The 16,678-nt window shown below is 36.8% G+C and overlaps 2 protein-coding genes and 1 non-coding gene across 5 annotated transcripts; 2 read left to right on the forward strand and 1 right to left on the reverse strand.

The window, feature by feature from the left end:
• Nucleotides 1-802: 802 nt before the first annotated feature.
• LOC107855273 lies at nucleotides 803-8,802 on the reverse strand. 2 transcript variants are annotated; one of them, XM_047395992.1, is made up of 7 exons: nucleotides 6,856-8,802; nucleotides 5,195-5,348; nucleotides 4,114-4,167; nucleotides 3,927-4,018; nucleotides 1,666-1,901; nucleotides 1,415-1,588; nucleotides 803-1,298 (listed from the first exon to the last, which is right to left on the reverse strand). In XM_047395992.1, the coding sequence occupies exons 1-7, from the start codon at nucleotides 7,593-7,595 to the stop codon at nucleotides 1,267-1,269; spliced, it is 1,482 nt and encodes a 493-aa protein (XP_047251948.1). In that variant the 5' UTR covers nucleotides 7,596-8,802; the 3' UTR covers nucleotides 803-1,266. The 2 variants fall into 2 exon arrangements, with proteins under 2 accessions (XP_047251948.1, XP_047251947.1); XM_047395991.1 differs by having other exon boundaries at nucleotides 803-1,338.
• On the forward strand, nucleotides 8,738-15,033 carry LOC107843171 (pyruvate kinase 1, cytosolic). 2 transcript variants are annotated; one of them, XM_047395989.1, is made up of 16 exons: nucleotides 8,738-8,948; nucleotides 9,402-9,498; nucleotides 9,585-9,682; nucleotides 10,430-10,585; nucleotides 10,727-10,804; nucleotides 10,953-11,084; nucleotides 11,450-11,530; nucleotides 11,707-11,778; nucleotides 11,904-11,993; nucleotides 12,162-12,306; nucleotides 12,440-12,528; nucleotides 13,082-13,177; nucleotides 13,258-13,325; nucleotides 13,406-13,505; nucleotides 13,953-14,018; nucleotides 14,399-15,033. In XM_047395989.1, the coding sequence occupies exons 1-16, from the start codon at nucleotides 8,880-8,882 to the stop codon at nucleotides 14,549-14,551; spliced, it is 1,590 nt and encodes a 529-aa protein (XP_047251945.1). In that variant the 5' UTR covers nucleotides 8,738-8,879; the 3' UTR covers nucleotides 14,552-15,033. The 2 variants fall into 2 exon arrangements, with proteins under 2 accessions (XP_047251945.1, XP_047251946.1); XM_047395990.1 differs by having other exon boundaries at nucleotides 13,959-14,018.
• A 593-nt stretch (nucleotides 15,034-15,626) lies between these two features.
• Nucleotides 15,627-15,699, forward strand: TRNAR-UCU. Its single transcript has one exon. It is a non-coding gene; the product is annotated as a tRNA-Arg (tRNA).
• Nucleotides 15,700-16,678: the final 979 nt, after the last annotated feature.

Below are 16,678 nucleotides of genomic sequence, written 5' to 3' on the forward strand. Positions count from 1 at the left end.
TCAGTCAAATACAATGAATCCAAAAAAAAGATTAACTTTTTCTATTGTTTAGATTAAAAATAATAATATTAAAGTTGATTTTTTATATTGTTTTTGATTAAAAGTAATAATATTAAAGTTGACCCTTCAACGCCTGCATCAACTAAATTAGAAGCTTAATTCGACAGATAATTATATAATACCACTTGTCATGCTTTACTTTACGAAAATTAATTTTACTAAACTTCAAGCTAACTAAAGCTAACTAAAGTAAATTAATTTAATATTGTAAATTTTAAATTTAGATGTCTAAAAACTATACACAGAATGCTGCAAGTTGCGATCCTTCTCATTTTAATATAATGAAAAGATTATCTTAAAATGTTTTTCAAAATTCATGAAGTTTGACTATCAAAAAACAAAACATAACAAGTAATATACTATTGTCAATGGCGGAGTCACATTGAATTCAAGAGTTCGTCTGAACCCCCTTCATCAGAAAATTATATCATTTTTACATGGTTAAAAATATTTTTATGTATATATAATAGATGTTGAACCCCTTCAACTAGTCCGTATATTTAATTCTAAATCCCCTCAATAAAAATTCCGGCTCCGCCATTAACTATTGTTCTTTACGTATAAATTTAATACGCTAGCCTATACTGTCGTATTTGCTTATAGTAGAAAGAGAAGGAGAAAAGGACAGTCTGGTACGCAAAACATCTCGTGTCAGCAAATTCGGAAAAAGACCGTACATCATACAGACAACTTATCCTAATGCAAACATTAGCGGTTGTTTCCACAGCTCAAACCCGTAATAGGTAACAAGTTAATCATTGCTTTTTTTAAAAAAAAAAAAACTGTATATTTAAGACAATGGTTTTTTCTGCTTTCCAAGAACATTTTATCCAATGTCCGGTACCCGGCATTGGAGCCCGACCAATCCGGATTCGCGCCGCGTAGGGCTCATACGGGGGAGCGCTTCCTACCAAGAACATTAACTTATCTTACTACACATGTTTATAATCCAACCTATAGTACATCAAAAGGATAAAAAAAGAACAACTAAACTACAACATACAATTCATCAGTTCCATGAACTATAGATGATGATATCTTAAATCTCTGTAAATAATCTGTGTATACATCATGGAGCGTTCAGCGTTCAACATTCAACTCCATGGCGATGGCAGCCTCAATGCTGCTCATTCTGAATATCTTTATCGCTGATAAATTGAACTCGGAATTCAAGAAAATGCTAGCTAACTCGTCCTGTTTGATCGATTAGTGTACCCACCTGCTCTCCGCATAATGCTCTTGATATGTTTCCAGGGCCGTGAAGATTGAAAACGACAACTGCAGGTAAAGCAAATCATGACAAAATATAGGATAGTAGCGGGCGATGTAAAGAGCATGTACAGAAGATACGGACCAGGAATTGCATTCTCTTCGCATAATGTAACAGCCATTAGGTCTAATGGGGAGGAATCTCCTCCGGAAACAAGATCCCTGAAGGAAATATGCTCAGCGGCAACATTATTGTTTCGGGGATCACAGATATAGACACCTTCTGCGTTTATACCCTTGAGTAGTGCATCAGCATGAACTGAAAAGGAAAACTATGAATTACTAAAAACTCGAGGCATAGTAAAAAGAGACATTTCGAGGTATGACATTTCGTACTTTCAGAAGCTCTGAGTGCTGCAGCTGTATCCGTAGAGAAGAGTGGATTCCCAGTGCCGGCCCCAATACCACCAAAGATCACAACTCTACCTTTTTCAAGATGTCGCATAGCTCGTTGCCTACTGTATGGCTCAGCAAGCTCGGGCATGGAAAATGCACTTTGCACGCGAGTTTGCACGCCTGCCTTCTCTAATGCCGACTGCAGCAGTATGGAATTCATCACAGTTGCCATCATTCTGCAAGATTAGGAAATGATACGCACAATTAGTTCATTAAATAAGAACCGGAAATACCATTACTAGGTCTGGAAGTGAGAGCAAACTATATCACCGTGAACTAGGCCGTCAGTCGACACAAAAGACATGATTGTGTGAAACAAAATTTCATCTTTATGAAAGGATAAAGATTGTGTGAAATAACATTCTCAAAAGAAATAATTGTGTGAAATAATCTAGCTTATTTTTTTTTAATCTAGCTTATGCTTCTAATAATCAAATTAAATTAATCAAGAACTTGATCGCAACTCTAGCTCCTCCTGCATTCTTCATGTACGTCCCCTCCCCCAAACCCCTATTAAACCTCGCCTCAAACTATACAACCACATTTCCCTCCCCTCTTCTGGTGCAACTTACCATAACTCCCCAAGACAATCGTTGGGTTAGCCAGCCATCAGTATAGGATTGAGGTGAGACAACTAGGTGACTTGGTGAGAATATTGAGGGGCAAAAGAAGGGAAGCATGGTACAAGGGTCGAGCACGGAGAAGCAGAAAAGAGAGGTGGAGATTGTCAAAGATCTAGTCCAACTTCATCTTCTCCATGTTAAAAGTAGCCTTGTTTCTTCCACTAGCCATCAGGGGCTGACCCACGTAAAACCTACCAGATACTCGAGCCCATTAACCCCGACAAAAGTTGTGTATATTTTATATAGAAACTTCTTGTAAGATAGGCATATTAAAACATCAGCACCCAGTGGTTGATAAGCCTGATGGGTGCTCAACTCTCCAAAAATGTTGCCGCACCCTTGTCGGATCCTCCAAAATTGCACTACTTTTGAAGGATCCGACATGCACCCTATGACAATTTTGAAGAGTTCGGGCAACATAGCTTACTAGTACTTATCAGTTATCCCTGTTAAGAAATTTTTGTTTTTAGTATTAATAATTATAATATGCAGCTGGACAGTGTCGCAACATTTATAATATTAACTAGGAAAGCAGCAGCATCCTTCCTTAAGCATTTAATATTATCTTGTCGCAACATTTATAATATGGCCCTTTGGACTGATTAGATCACAATTTTGTTAACTTCTAAAGATCTATTGTTCGAACCTATTCAAATAGAGTGAGAGGACTTATATTTTTTTAAAAAAAAAACAAATGAAGGAAGATACTGCTAGTTTCGAACTCACGACTTCTAACCGAAAGTTGAGGTGCCTAACACCAAATGAGCTGTGATGCTCTTTGTGTTGAGCAGTGTCACTTTATTCTATTTGTGCTTTATTTTGATTTTGTCTTCCGATTATGTATACGTATTTAATCTTTGTGAGGGTTCGATCGCTAGCTGCTACAAATTGTTTATAACTCAAGTTATCTTTTACATGCTTTGAAGTAAAATGCTTCCTTCTTTTTCTCCAATACAAATTCTTCATTCCTTTTCTTATACCTTCATTTATGACTTCCCTTTTATTTTGGTTTCCACTTAGTGATCCCTCCTCCTCCACTTAATACTTTCTTCATTTACTTTACGTTTCATTATAAATTTTCTTTTATATTGCTGTAATTTCTAAAGATAAAAAAGAAAAAGATCAGCATCCTCTTGTTTTCTTGAGAAATTTTGGCCGGCTAAGAATTTCTTCAAGCTAATTCATTTTTTTCCTAAGAAATGAGGAGTTCTTTTAAACTACTCTGTAGATCCTTTTTTCCTTTATTCCTTTTTCCTCGTGCATTTCAACTATTTGTTCATTCCAATAACAACATGCACAACAATACAAATGAAGCAATCATAATATATCTTAATAATTAAAAGCTCGCGAGTATCCAACCAAAATAAAGAGTTGCCACTTGCCATAGATATAAATAGCATAGAAACCGAAAACTACAAACAGGACATAGAAGCTAGAAACATTCATAGGACTATCAAGATCATCCGTCCACGAAGATGTGAGTTCACCTTTCCGATTCTTATGTGGAAACAAACCAAATGGACAATAAAACTTAGCTTACAACTGCACAGAAGATGTAACTAGACGGGAGGAAATTACCCAATTTGATAGGCAGTACATCTATCCAATCCAGTTGAAGTTACCCATGTGTCTCCGCAAAAGAAATTGCGTCCACCAACAACTATTGCTACCTACAGAAACAATTAATGTGCATGTTTGAGGGAAGCAGATTACATAAAAAGTACTACTACTTGGGGGAAGATTCAGAAACTTTTCCGACTGATACCTCTATACCGAGACGACAAGCTATTGAGACTTCTTGAGCAACTAGCATGGCCACCTGATATATTCAAAGATTCAAACTTTATTATCAGCACTGCCAAAAAAGTAGAGACACTTGCCTCTTCTACAAATACAGAAGGCGACATCTCACTTAATTTTGAGATGTAGCAATAAATATGACAACTTCTTGCTTGCCCAATTGGCCTCTCGTACACAAGCTGAAAAGTTTTTATGCATATATTTCACTGTAATACTAACATACGTTTGTGATATATTCACTTCCGTAAAAGGTCGTAAAATTGGAAAAGTCACCCAAGTAGCTATAGCATGATTCTTCATTGAAATAGAGAGTAAGAAAGTAATGACCATCCTATGAGGAAATCTAGGGGTCTTAGTAATCCCAAAATTCAGAGACCTATTTGAAAGATTACATTGCTAGTTGTCTTAGGAACCTACTTCCCCAACAGCTTAAATTTAGTTGGTAAAATTTCTTCGGCAGAGGCTTAGTACGTTTACTTTAGGTCCAAATGTTCGATAGGAGTCTTTTAGTCTTGTTAGAGAGTTATATGCCAGTAGAAAATCTCGAGTGGTTTTAGCACTAGAGAAACTAAATGTTTATAATTTTTGACTGAGACAAACTCCAATGGAACAACACGGACAGTGTGGGATTTATACCGACAACCCCAACGTGCTTAAGATTGGGGTATAGTAGTAGTTGTTGTAAAGGTTCATGCTCCAGACTGTTAAATGCCACATCAGCTAATAGTGGAAGTGTAAGCAAAAACTTTCTCAGCATTAAAATCATTCTGAAGTTCAAACTTAAAAGACATGTTAGGCAAATATAAGTCAACCCAGCATTTATGCAATAGGAATTTCTCCATCAGTAGATCCACTGATTTGTCATCCAAACTTGCACATATAGAATGTCAACATAATTTAATATCTTGAATGTGACATTCAGAATGAATACAATCACATAGCGTATCCTCTCCAAACTACCATTAAAATTATCAGCGGAATTTGTTTCTTCCAGGGTTAAATGAGTCTTGCTTCAAAACATAAGAAAACACTGGTAGTAAATTAACCTTTGGATCAATGTTGTTTGGATCATTAGTGTTTGGTGTCGCTCCAGCTAGTGCAGCACCACTAATTTTAAGAACTACCCTTCTCCACCTTGGACCAATAGAAGATTTTGACTTTACAATCTGTCCGCAGGGACCAGCCACTGCTGTTCCATATCTGAAACAGGTACGGAGGAACAGCAATGTTAGATACGACAAACAGGACGAAGAACACTGTAAAGTATTTCATATGCAGATTTTCACTAGAATACGACAAGGTTAGAAAGAAAGAAAATTCCAATTTTTGCTTTGATAAAACTAATAGACATTTAACTGATTAGTTCTCTATAATGGACAACTCGAAAAGTGATAAACATGTTCTAAAAGACAATTGAAGATTTCAAATTTTCCGACCAATTAGAACACAAAACTCACATCTAAATAATACGAATCACATAAGGACTATAGCGCACTAAAAGCAAGAAAGATTACAACTTTAATAAGCAGTCCGATATGCATCAATGAAATATTTATTCATTCTACTCAACAATTTAAGGATTTTTATAAAATGAAAACAACAACTACGTCTCAGTCCCAAACAAGCTGAAATCGGCTATATGATTTCCCGACTTCCACATTTAAGCTCATTTCATATCATCATAGTACTAAAGGTATTACCTTTGCCTCAAATCAAGCAATGAATCCCAACAGTTAAGAGTCGGTTATATAAATCCTCTATATTCATTCTGCTCAATAATTTAAATATTTTAATTAATTGCACATAACAACAACAACAACAAGTACGTCTCAGTCTCAAACAAGTTGAAATCACCTATATGAATCCCGACTCCCACATTTAAGCTCATTTCATATGATCGTCATACTAAAGCTATTACCTTTTGGATTACCTCAAATCAAGCAATCAACCTCGGCAGTTAGAGTCGGCTATATTCATCCTACTCAATAATTTAAGGGGTTTTATTTAAATGCAAATAACAACAACTACATCTCAGTCCCAAACAAGTTGAAATCGGCTATATGAATCCCCGACTCCCACATTTAAGCTCATTTCATATCATCATCATACTATAGCCACTACCTTTTATATATGTAACATTAATATTTCGAAGGGAGATCATCAACTACACCTACTCAACAGCTACGGTTGGTTATATGAATCCTCTATATTCGTACTTCTCAACAATTAAAGGATTTTTATTTAAATCCGAATAACAACAACTACGTCTCAATCCCGAATTCCACATTTAAGCTCATTCCATATCGTCATCATACTAAAGGTATTACCTTTAACATTGCCTCAAATCAAACAATCAACCCCACTAGTTAGAGTCGGTTATATGAATCCTCTATATTCATTTTACTCAATAATTTAAATGCAAACAATAATAACTATGTCTCAATCCCAATCAAATTCAAAATTGACTACATGAACCCCCGAATTTCACATTTAAGCTCATTTGATATCGTCATCATACTAAAGGTATTACCTTTAAGATTGTCTCAAATCAAACAATCAATCCCACTAGTTTGAATCGGTTATATGAATCCTCTATATTCATTTTACTAAATAATTTAAATGCAAACAACAACAACTACGTCTCAATCCCAAACAAATTCAAATCGACTACATGACCACCCGAATTCCACCATACTAAAGCCATTACCTTTTCGATTGCCTCCCACTGCTCGAACCGCTCATCACAACAATAGCTTTATCCTCCTCAGATACACCACCACCACCTTTCACTGCTACCAAATTCCCAACAATTTGCTCCATTTGCTTAAACCATGGCCAATGACTCATCGTGATTCCGCCATTACTCATCCTATGTCTCTCCAATTTATACCTTTTCTTCAAATTATCAACTTTGTTCTTACATTGTTCTACACTCTTCGATTGCTTTTCGCATCGTTCACTCACCATTGCAGCCACGTCTTCCCAATCTCTCCCTCTTAGATTCCCCCGATTCAATTGCACGAATTTCTCCATATACGCTTCTAGTAAACATGCTATACCTGTATCACTCCATTCTTCTCTGTCCTTACGATACTCTCCGCTCCCGCCGCCGCCGGAGGAGGATGAGCTGATTTTTGATCGCTTGTAGCTGTTGTTGTTGTTATTATACGGTGTTCCGTTATCGCTGATTTCTTCTCGATCGGTTCGTTTTTCGCTGTTTTCGAACGGATTTGAATCGTTTTCGTATGGATCTACTCCGATGTGATAGGATCCGTCACCGTCGTCGTTTTCGTCGTCGTCGCCGGAGATGTTTTTCGGACTAACGGCGGATATCGGCGGCAGAGGTTTGTATCGTACGGCGGAGAACGGTGGTTGTTGGTGATGGTAGGCAGGGTTGGCGGCGGCGTCGTTATCGAGGAGAGAGAAATCGTCGTCACAAGAAGCCATGACGGCGGCGGCGTTAGGGTTTGGAACGGAGAGAATTGACGACGTGAAAGGTAACGTTTGTGAGTTTTGCCGTTAAATGGAATGCAATGCATTTTGTTGTTAAACGTTACAGATGTTTGGTTGCGTCCGTTAGGTAAGTGAGTCACGTGTGATTAAAGTATGGTTGTACTAAATTTCATATATTCTCATGACGTCTTTATAGAGTCACGATCAGATCGATTATGTTGTATGAGGTGGAGTATCGATCAGTTTAATTATATTCATGTCACGTCGTTATAAAGTGACGATTAGATAATTTTGTAATTTTGGAATTAGTTATTCTACCATGTGTAATGGAAAACATATTTCATAGATCACTATGATACAAATGATGAATAAATAATTTTACGATAACTAATACCTTCAATCAAATATAAAATAAAATAATTTTATATTTTAATTCAAAATTATTATGCGTTATACCTCACGTCAAATTACCCCTTTGGCATAGCCCATGGAATTTGACATTTTGATTATTGGTCAATATGAAAAAATTGAGTGACAGGAATGTAAGGGGACCTACTTTTTAATGTTAGTAGTTGAAATATGTGGTAGCTAAAAAACAAAAATGCGTTCTGATTTTGATGGTAGAGATGGTTGGTAATAAAAATTGATTGAATTAGTGATAGTAGCTGATAGTGGTGGAGGTGGCATCGACAATAACAACGGTAGTGGTGATGATCGAAGAAAGTGCGATGATTGACGATGTATTGATGATACTTGATGACGATACTTGTAACAGTGGAGTTGGTTAATTAGTAGTAAGAATTGATCGCGGTGATGGTAGTAGTTGATAGTTATGATGGAGGTGACGACTATGACGATGACAATTAATAGAAAAGTATATATAGTGATAGAGGTGATAAGTCTTATAGTGGTTGACAATAGTGATCGGTGGTGGTGGTGGTTGACGATCGTGTTGGTGATGGTAGAGGTGATAAGTGATGGTACTGCATAAAATTAGTCGAGGCATACACAAGCTTACCTCGATACCATAGCTATCAAATAAAATTTTAACGTATGAAACACCCTTTAATTTTTTTAGTTTTTTAATTTTGATTATTTGAGAATAAATAATACATAAAAAGTACCCAAACCGTAACACATAACTGTTTTTCAGTTTTTGGCTCCTCTCACTGTGATCTCTTTTCTCTATATAATATATAATATAACTTCTCATTTTTTCCATACAAAACTGATTCAAATTTTTTGTTAGGAATAATATTTTTGTAGTAACAAAAAACCATGCATTCAAATCACTTACTTCTTGAAGAACCAATAAGGATGGCTTCAATCTTGGAGCCATCCAGAACTGTAAGCATTTTTTTTTTCTTACGTTAGATCTGTATTTATCATATGATTTGTGTATTAATGGCAATAATGACTAATGGGGTTGTGTTATTTTTTTCATTTTTTATAAATCTTGATAAGAGTTTTTTTCCATATGATTTGTGTATTAATGTTAATAATGACTAATGGGGTTGCATGTGTTATTTTTTCATTTTTTATAAATCCGGATAGAGTTCTTTTCAATATGATTTATGTGTTATATTTTTTCATTTTTTATAAATCTTGGTAGAGTTTTTTTTCAAGCTGTGGAAACTGCCACATAGCGGGAGATTTAGTGTACCGTGTTGCAGGGTTGTTTTATTTTTCATTTTCTTGTAAATCTTGGTTGAGTTGTTCTTTTTCATATGATTTGTGTATTAATAGTGATAATAACTAATGGCGTTGTTTTGTCTTTTCATTTTTTATAAATCTTGTTAGAGTTTTTTTCCTGCAATGACAAAGATTGTTGGAACATTGGGTCCAAAATCGCGATCTGTTGAGGTTATTTCATCATGTCTTGAAGCTGGAATGTCTGGTAATTGATAATATCTTGAAAGTTCAGATTTTTATTTTTTTTTCTGAAATGTTGCGAAACAATCGTTGGTTTTGTTGGAATCGCAGTCGCAAGATTTGATTTTTCGTTGGGTGATAATAAGTATCATCAAGAGACATTGGATAACTTGAAGACTTCGATTAAGAGTACCAAGAAACTCTGTGCTGTAAGTATGACATTTTCGGTTTTTGTTCCTTTAACACTGTTTGGATGGTTGTTACGTGTTTCATAATGTGTTGTGTTGTATTGTTTTTTTTTATACCTTGACTAATTTCACATGATACTAGTCACCTCGCACCAGCAACAGGTATCAGGTGACTCTGTTCATTAAGGCTAGTATAAATGGGAAGAAATCATCTATAGGATTTGAATTTGAGACTTTGTGGTTCTCAACCATTTTATTGACCTCTAGGCCATGTCATTCGATGCTCTATTGTATCGTATTGTATTGTTTTGATGAATACAATGTTTAAATTGTGTCGTTTTCCGTTGTTACATAATGTCACACATCAGGTTACAAGGTAGAGCTACTATAAAAAGATAGGTGCAAAAGATAAAATAGATTTATTAAATATCAAGCAAAGACAAAAGAGAAGAAAAAATAAGGTGAGACACGATGACACAAAATGAGACTTTTTGTCGCATTACGATATAATAAAACTTAATTAGTAATCAAATACTTGTAGATCACATACTTGATTTTTGATATGCTTACTCTAGCTGTGAGCCTATCGGAGACAACTTTGCTACCTTCACAGGCTACGGGTAAGGTTGCGTACGCACCACTCTATTTAGACCTCACTTGTGGGATTACACTGAGTATGTTGTCGTTGTTTTTTGTCATTGCACCTGTTGAGCATTGTTCAGTTACTTGGCAACATGTATTACGACTGTTTTGTTTTTATATTTTCAGGTCATGCTAGATACTGCCGGTCCAGAGCTAACGGTTGTTAACACAAGTGAGAAACCTATTGCACTTAAGGCAGATGAAACTGTAACTATTATACCTGATAAAGGCGAGGAAGCATCTTCTGAAGTGTTCCCAATCAATTTCGATGGATTATCCAAGGTTCCGTTAGTTCCCATCTTCTTTACTTTGCCTTTTCCCTGCAGTGTGTTTCGTAACCAAGACTGTTCAAGTGAAAAGAGTGGAGAGAACATCGTCAATATCGTTCATGATACTGAATTATGATGTTAAGTTTTCTTGCAGGCAGTGAAGAAGGGAGACACGCTTTTTATCGGTCAATACCTCTTTACAGGAAGTGAAACGACGTCTGTGTGGCTGGAGGTACAAGAGTAGATTTTGCAATGTGTTTACAACTTCACAATTACGAAAGTTTTTGACGAAGACGGTTAATACATTTCTACTGCTTCAAAGAAAGCAGTTTGAAGTTGTTTGAATCCGCTGATTAAGAATTCTAAATGTGGTTGCGCAGGTAGATCAAGTGAAAGGGGATGATGTAGTTTGTGTGATAAAGAATTCCGCCACGTTAACTGGATCGTTGTTCACTCTGCATGCTGCTCAGATTCATATCGATTTACCTACCCTCTCAAATAAAGATAAGGAGGTAAGTTCCTCAAACTTGTGGGATTACACTGGGTATGTCGTTGTTGTTGTTACGTAAGCATGGACTGGTGGAACCTATTCATACTCTCGTCTTCCCATTTTTCCACTTTCTGTAGCAACATCTTGGCAATCGTATTCCATTTTAAGCACCATCAACAATATTTATCCTCATCCGATATTTGATATCCACATCGACTATCTTGTTCGTGCCAAAAGTACCTCGTTTCTCTTGAAATATGAAGTTTTAACTTATATTACACCACAAAACAGTTTTAACTTATATTCTTTGTCGCCTGCCTCGTTAATGGCTTGGCAAAGCAATCCTTTTTGATGGTTCTGGTGCCCTCGGCATGCTAATTGAATCAGGTTATTAGCACATGGGGAGTCCAAAACAAAATTGATTTTCTTTCGTTATCATTTACCAGGCATGCTGAGGATGTTCGTGAGGTAATGATTTCACTGTCTTCTATTTATTTCCTTCCATTTATCTACTTTCTTGATTCATTATATCACGTCAATGGCTTTCATACTGTGCTGCATTTCTATAGTTAGCGTTGTATTGAGCGATCGTGTTTTTCATTTATACTGAATCGACCTCGTTGGTGTATTTTTCTCAAGTTCAGGCACGTGAACTCTTAGGTAAGATGGGTGATCTAAGCCAAACACAAATCTTTGCGAAAATTGAAAGTGAAGAGGTTAGTTAGTAAAGTGTTATTTTCTGTCTGATCTTTTTCTTTTGGATCGTTCTTTGTGAGATTGTTGTTGAGTGTCTTGAACTGTCAGGCTTGCAATTTACTTATTTCCGTGGTGATTTACGTAGGGCTTGACACATTTTGATGAGATACTCCAAGAGGCCGATGGCATCATCCTTTCACGTGGAAATCTCGGGATAGATCTTCCACCTGAGAAGGTAAGTTTTCTTCTTCAAAATTCAGGCACCTTCTTTTGTAAGTCATGCATGTATAAGCGGTGAGCCTGTTCATCCTGTAAACTTATCGTTGTGGCAAAATTCTGAATGGTACTATAATCGTATTTCATAGTAGGATGGTCATTCAACTAATTTTCAAGTGGTACACAGGTGTTCTTGTTCCAGAAAGAAGCTGTTTACAAGTGTAACATGGCTGGCAAGCCTGCTGTAGTAACACGTGTTGTCGATAGTATGACTGACAATCTTAGGCCAACTCGTGCTGAAGCAACGGATGTTGCTAATGCTGTCTTGGACGGTAATCTTGCTGCCTATCTTAGTGGTTATACCGTCCTTTATTGCCTCTGATGATTTTTCTTTCGTCATCCTCCATATGACATCTTTTTAGTTTGTTTCTGCTAGGAGCTTTTGATGTTTCAACATTTGTGCAGGCACTGATGCAATTCTTCTTGGTGCCGAGACTCTACGTGGATTATACCCAATTGAGACTATTTCCACTGTTGGAAGAATTTGCGCCGAGGTCATTTTCATTTTTTCGCTGAACCTTTCTGTGAAATAAGAGGATCTGTGCGTGATTTCGTAGTTTACTCTTTTGGCAATATTTTCCACATCAAGGCATCAGTAGTTGGTTCTTATGCTATGATCTATTAACGGGCATTTCTTGGTAAGGTCTGCACTTGTCAAGATATATGGTGTAGTCGTTAGATATTGTTATGATCCTGTTACAACGTAGGACTCGAGTGCTTATAGAGCTTTTGGCTCTCCCACCTCAATAGCTAGCGACTCACTGCTCTACGTGCTTGTCGTGCCTTGGATGGTCACACTGGTGTTAAAGTGTTAGCCCCGGGCTAAAAATGGTCTGGCCCACAGCTGTCGAAGACGACAGATGCGGAGCATGGTCGTTTATTATGATCCTATTGCAAAGTTTGTGACTTACAGCACCACACTAGTTTAACGGGGAGCTGATGTGGGGCTTATATAGCATCGGGTTCTCCCTGGGTTGCATCAGATACTCTCAAGTCCCCGCCCCCTCGTAGGGGAGTAGCCCGAGTTAACAATTAATTTCCGTGCAGGCGGAGAAGGTCTTTAACCAAGATCTATACTTCAAGAGGACAGTCAAATTTGTTGGGGAGCCCATGTCACACCTCGAATCAATTGCTTCTTCTGCGGTATTCTTTCGAACATGACTCCCTTTCTTCATTTGGATCCAAGCTTACTGAACTAATCGAATATCCACTCGCTCGTTTAGGTACGAGCAGCAATTAAGGTGAAAGCGTCAGTAATTATTTGTTTCACTTCATCTGGAAGAGCAGCGCGGTAATCTCTCTGTTCTTACTAGATTTCTTAGAAAATTTATACTATTTAAGAGCGATAAATTGTTAAATTTATGTGCACAGATTGATAGCCAAGTATAGGCCAACAATGCCAGTAATATCTGTTGTCATTCCTCGACTTAAGACGAATCAATTGAAGTGGAGTTTGAGCGGCTCATTCGAGGTATACCACTAAAATCATCTATTCAAGAATCAAATCCAGCTCGCGATGTTCTGTTCTGACCTTTTAAACGCATTTGATTGAGAAGGACTATTACGCTCCTGTGTGTATCACTGTGACTCTTGTCGCTCTTTCTGTCATATGCATCCTGGTTCTTGCTGATGAATTTGTTCGCTTAATTACATTGTCTATACATTTTTTAACGTGTGATTTTTTAGTCAGACTAACGAAGATCTTAGAGTCGCTATGCTATATCATAGGCCCTGTTAGCGTGTCCTTTCACCTTCTTTCGTCTGCCTGCTTTTCTCATTGCTTCCGAACTATTTAGTAGGATTTCACGCGATATTTGAGTTGAGACTGAAAAAGAGTGTGCGGAAGTTGTTCAGTATAACTTTTGTTTCATCGACATGGAAGTTGACGGGTTTTTTTGTATGTTTTTAACTTCTCCATGTTCAGGCAAGGCAGTCACTGATCGTGAGGGGTCTTTTTCCAATGCTTGCTGATCCTCGACATCCTGTAAGTATCATCATCGCGTTGTATTTACCAGGTTGTATCACCCTCGCAATGGTAATATTTGCTTATATTTTCGCGTCTGGTTACTGCATTATCCCATGTTTCTTACTTGTATTATGAAACTTGCATATGTTTCCCTCCTGTCACGACAATCATGATAGAGGCGGAGTCAGGATTTTTGAAGTTTATGGGTTCTGAACTCATAACTCATTTTTGTTACTACAAAATATTTGCAAATATAGGGTCTGAGCCAAGCTTTTGTGCTTGTGTGGACCCGTGCTTGTACTATAGCTCTGCCCCTGAAACCTTTTGTGCTCGTGTGGACCCGTGCTTGTACTATGGCTCCGCCCCTAAATCTTGATTATAACTTCTTGTTTTCATAGGCTGAGTCTACAAACCCATCGAACGAGTCTGTGCTGAAAGTTGCCCTTGATCGCGGGAAGGCCTCGGGAGTTGTGAAGTCCCACGACCGAGTTGTCGTGTGCCAGAAAGTCGGAGACGCGGCGGTGGTTAAGATTATTGAACTTGAACATTAAGCTTTTAGTTGTTCTCATGCCATCACAAATGAAGTTCTACTATCTAAGTTTTGGTAGCTACAATACGTGTTATTCTATAGTTGTATGTATCACGCTAAGTTGCACGGACTATTCACTTTCAATGCCGCACCCGTGTCGGATTTTGGAGAATCCGACACGCATCTGTTGACGTTTTTGAAGAATCCGAGCAACATCGGGTATAATGTGGCAATAATTGTGAAAATTATGGGGAAAAAGGTATAATGTTCTATTATTAGTTTATTACCAAATATGTTTTAATAAACAACAACAACAACATACTAATGTAATTTCATAAGTGGGATCTCGAAACTGTAGGATCTATGAAAATTTTATTCCACCATTCGTGGGGGCGGAGAGATCGTTTCTGATAGATCAGGCTCGAAAGAAATGTGTTCGAGAAAATGTAAAGAAACATGAATTTCATATTTTAGACGTGATTTTTGGATTTGAAGTTTATGAAATTTGACTTGTTATATTTTAAGTTGAATTATTTTCAAATACATAAATATCATTACTTTAAGAACAAATTCAAAACAAAAAAATATATGGTAACAGTAGCGTATCCCGTGAAATTTCATAATCGATATCTAAAAAATTTAGTGTGTAATCAGATTTTATTGATACCTTGTGGAGCTTCTAGTATTAGGAAAATTATAATTATGTTATTTTCCTCATTATGAATACCTAATATATAAGATTATTAAATAATAATTAAGTTTTTTATGGATTAATTTAAGCTGACATATTTAATTCAAACCAGACAAACTTTTAGATACGTTGAATTGAGTAGGTCAAAATGACTATTTATAGTGGTATGGACAGGATCTCTTCATCCTTAACCAGAGGCCTCCAGTTCGAATTTGAAATCTACAAAAAATTCAGTTAGAGTGTTTCTATGTAAATACGAATTACTCAGTGTTTCAATACATATTGCGGTATTTGCAACATGAATGAAAAATAATTTTCATACTAATACCGGTAATACGGATGTCGAATATCGGGTGTCATATTGTTATTGTATATTACAAACCAACTTCTTTATATATGACAAGAAGCGCCCATGGCCTAATGGATAAGGCGCTTGACTTCTAATCAAGCGATTGTGGGTTCGAGTCCCACTGGGCGTGCTTAAATTTTTTTCCCCTCATTATATTTTTTTGAAAAAAACAGCCACGTGGCCAACTAAATATCCTTCGTTGAAAAATTAAATTATGTATGATGAATTACAGTGGCGGACCTACCCTTTGCCGAGGGGGTTCAGTCAGGTTTTCAACTTCAACTTATGTATGAGAAAACCTCAACTTATGTATGATGAATTACAGTGATGGATCTACCCTTTGGTGAGGGGGTTCGGGCCGGTTTTCAATTTATGTATGATGAATTACAGTTGTGGATGTACCCTTTATGTAGATATATTAGGTGTTGAACTCCCTTCGATTAGTTCGTATGTTCACTTATGAACCCCTTAGTGAATATCTTGGCTCCGACACTGATGAATTATATAAATATACATGTCAAAATTATTTTACATACATGCAGAACACTCTTGAAAGGAGCCTTCGAGTAGCTGACAACTTATTTATGATGAATTACAGTGACGGATCTACCCTTTGGCGAGGGAGTTCGGTCGGGTTTTCAACTTATGTATGATGAATTACAGTGGTGGATCTACCCTTTATGTAGATATATTAGATGTTGAACTCCCTTCGGTTAGTTCGTATGTTCACTTATGAACCCCTTAATGAATATCTTGGCTCCGACACTGATGAATTATTTGAAATATACATGTCAAATTATTTTACATTCATCCAGAACACTCTTGAAGGGAGCCTTCGAGTAGCTGATAAAGTTGTTGTCATGTGATCAGGAAGTTACGATTTCAAGACTTGAAAACAATCTCTGACAAAAATATAACATAAGACTGCAATATAATACACCCTTCTTCGAACTATGCGCATATCATAAGCCAAGGCTTGATCGAACTTTTCAAAAATATTGTCGAAGCCATATCAGAGTAAGAAAAAACATGAACTAATCTAACATGCACTATCCAAAAAATGGACTACCTTCAAAGCATCTAACATGAACTCATCGATATTCGTGTTG

The sequence above is a fragment of the Capsicum annuum genome, chromosome 9 (assembly GCF_002878395.1).
Source record: "Capsicum annuum cultivar UCD-10X-F1 chromosome 9, UCD10Xv1.1, whole genome shotgun sequence".
Taxonomy (NCBI): domain Eukaryota; kingdom Viridiplantae; phylum Streptophyta; class Magnoliopsida; order Solanales; family Solanaceae; genus Capsicum; species Capsicum annuum.

Coding starts and splice junctions, on each gene's coding strand:
- LOC107855273 (XM_047395991.1), bottom strand. CDS start 7,595: ATGGCTTCTTGTGACGACGATTTCTCTCTCCTCGATAACGACGCCGCC. Junction 4,168..5,194: donor CAAACAACATTGATCCAAAG/GTTAATTTACTA, acceptor TGAATATATCAG/GTGGCCATGCTAGTTGCTCA. Junction 1,339..1,414: donor CGAAGAGAATGCAATTCCTG/GTCCGTATCTTC, acceptor CTTTACCTGCAG/TTGTCGTTTTCAATCTTCAC.
- LOC107843171 (XM_047395989.1), top strand. CDS start 8,880: ATGCATTCAAATCACTTACTTCTTGAAGAACCAATAAGGATGGCTTCA. Junction 11,779..11,903: donor CGAAAATTGAAAGTGAAGAG/GTTAGTTAGTAA, acceptor TGATTTACGTAG/GGCTTGACACATTTTGATGA. Junction 11,994..12,161: donor TAGATCTTCCACCTGAGAAG/GTAAGTTTTCTT, acceptor AGTGGTACACAG/GTGTTCTTGTTCCAGAAAGA.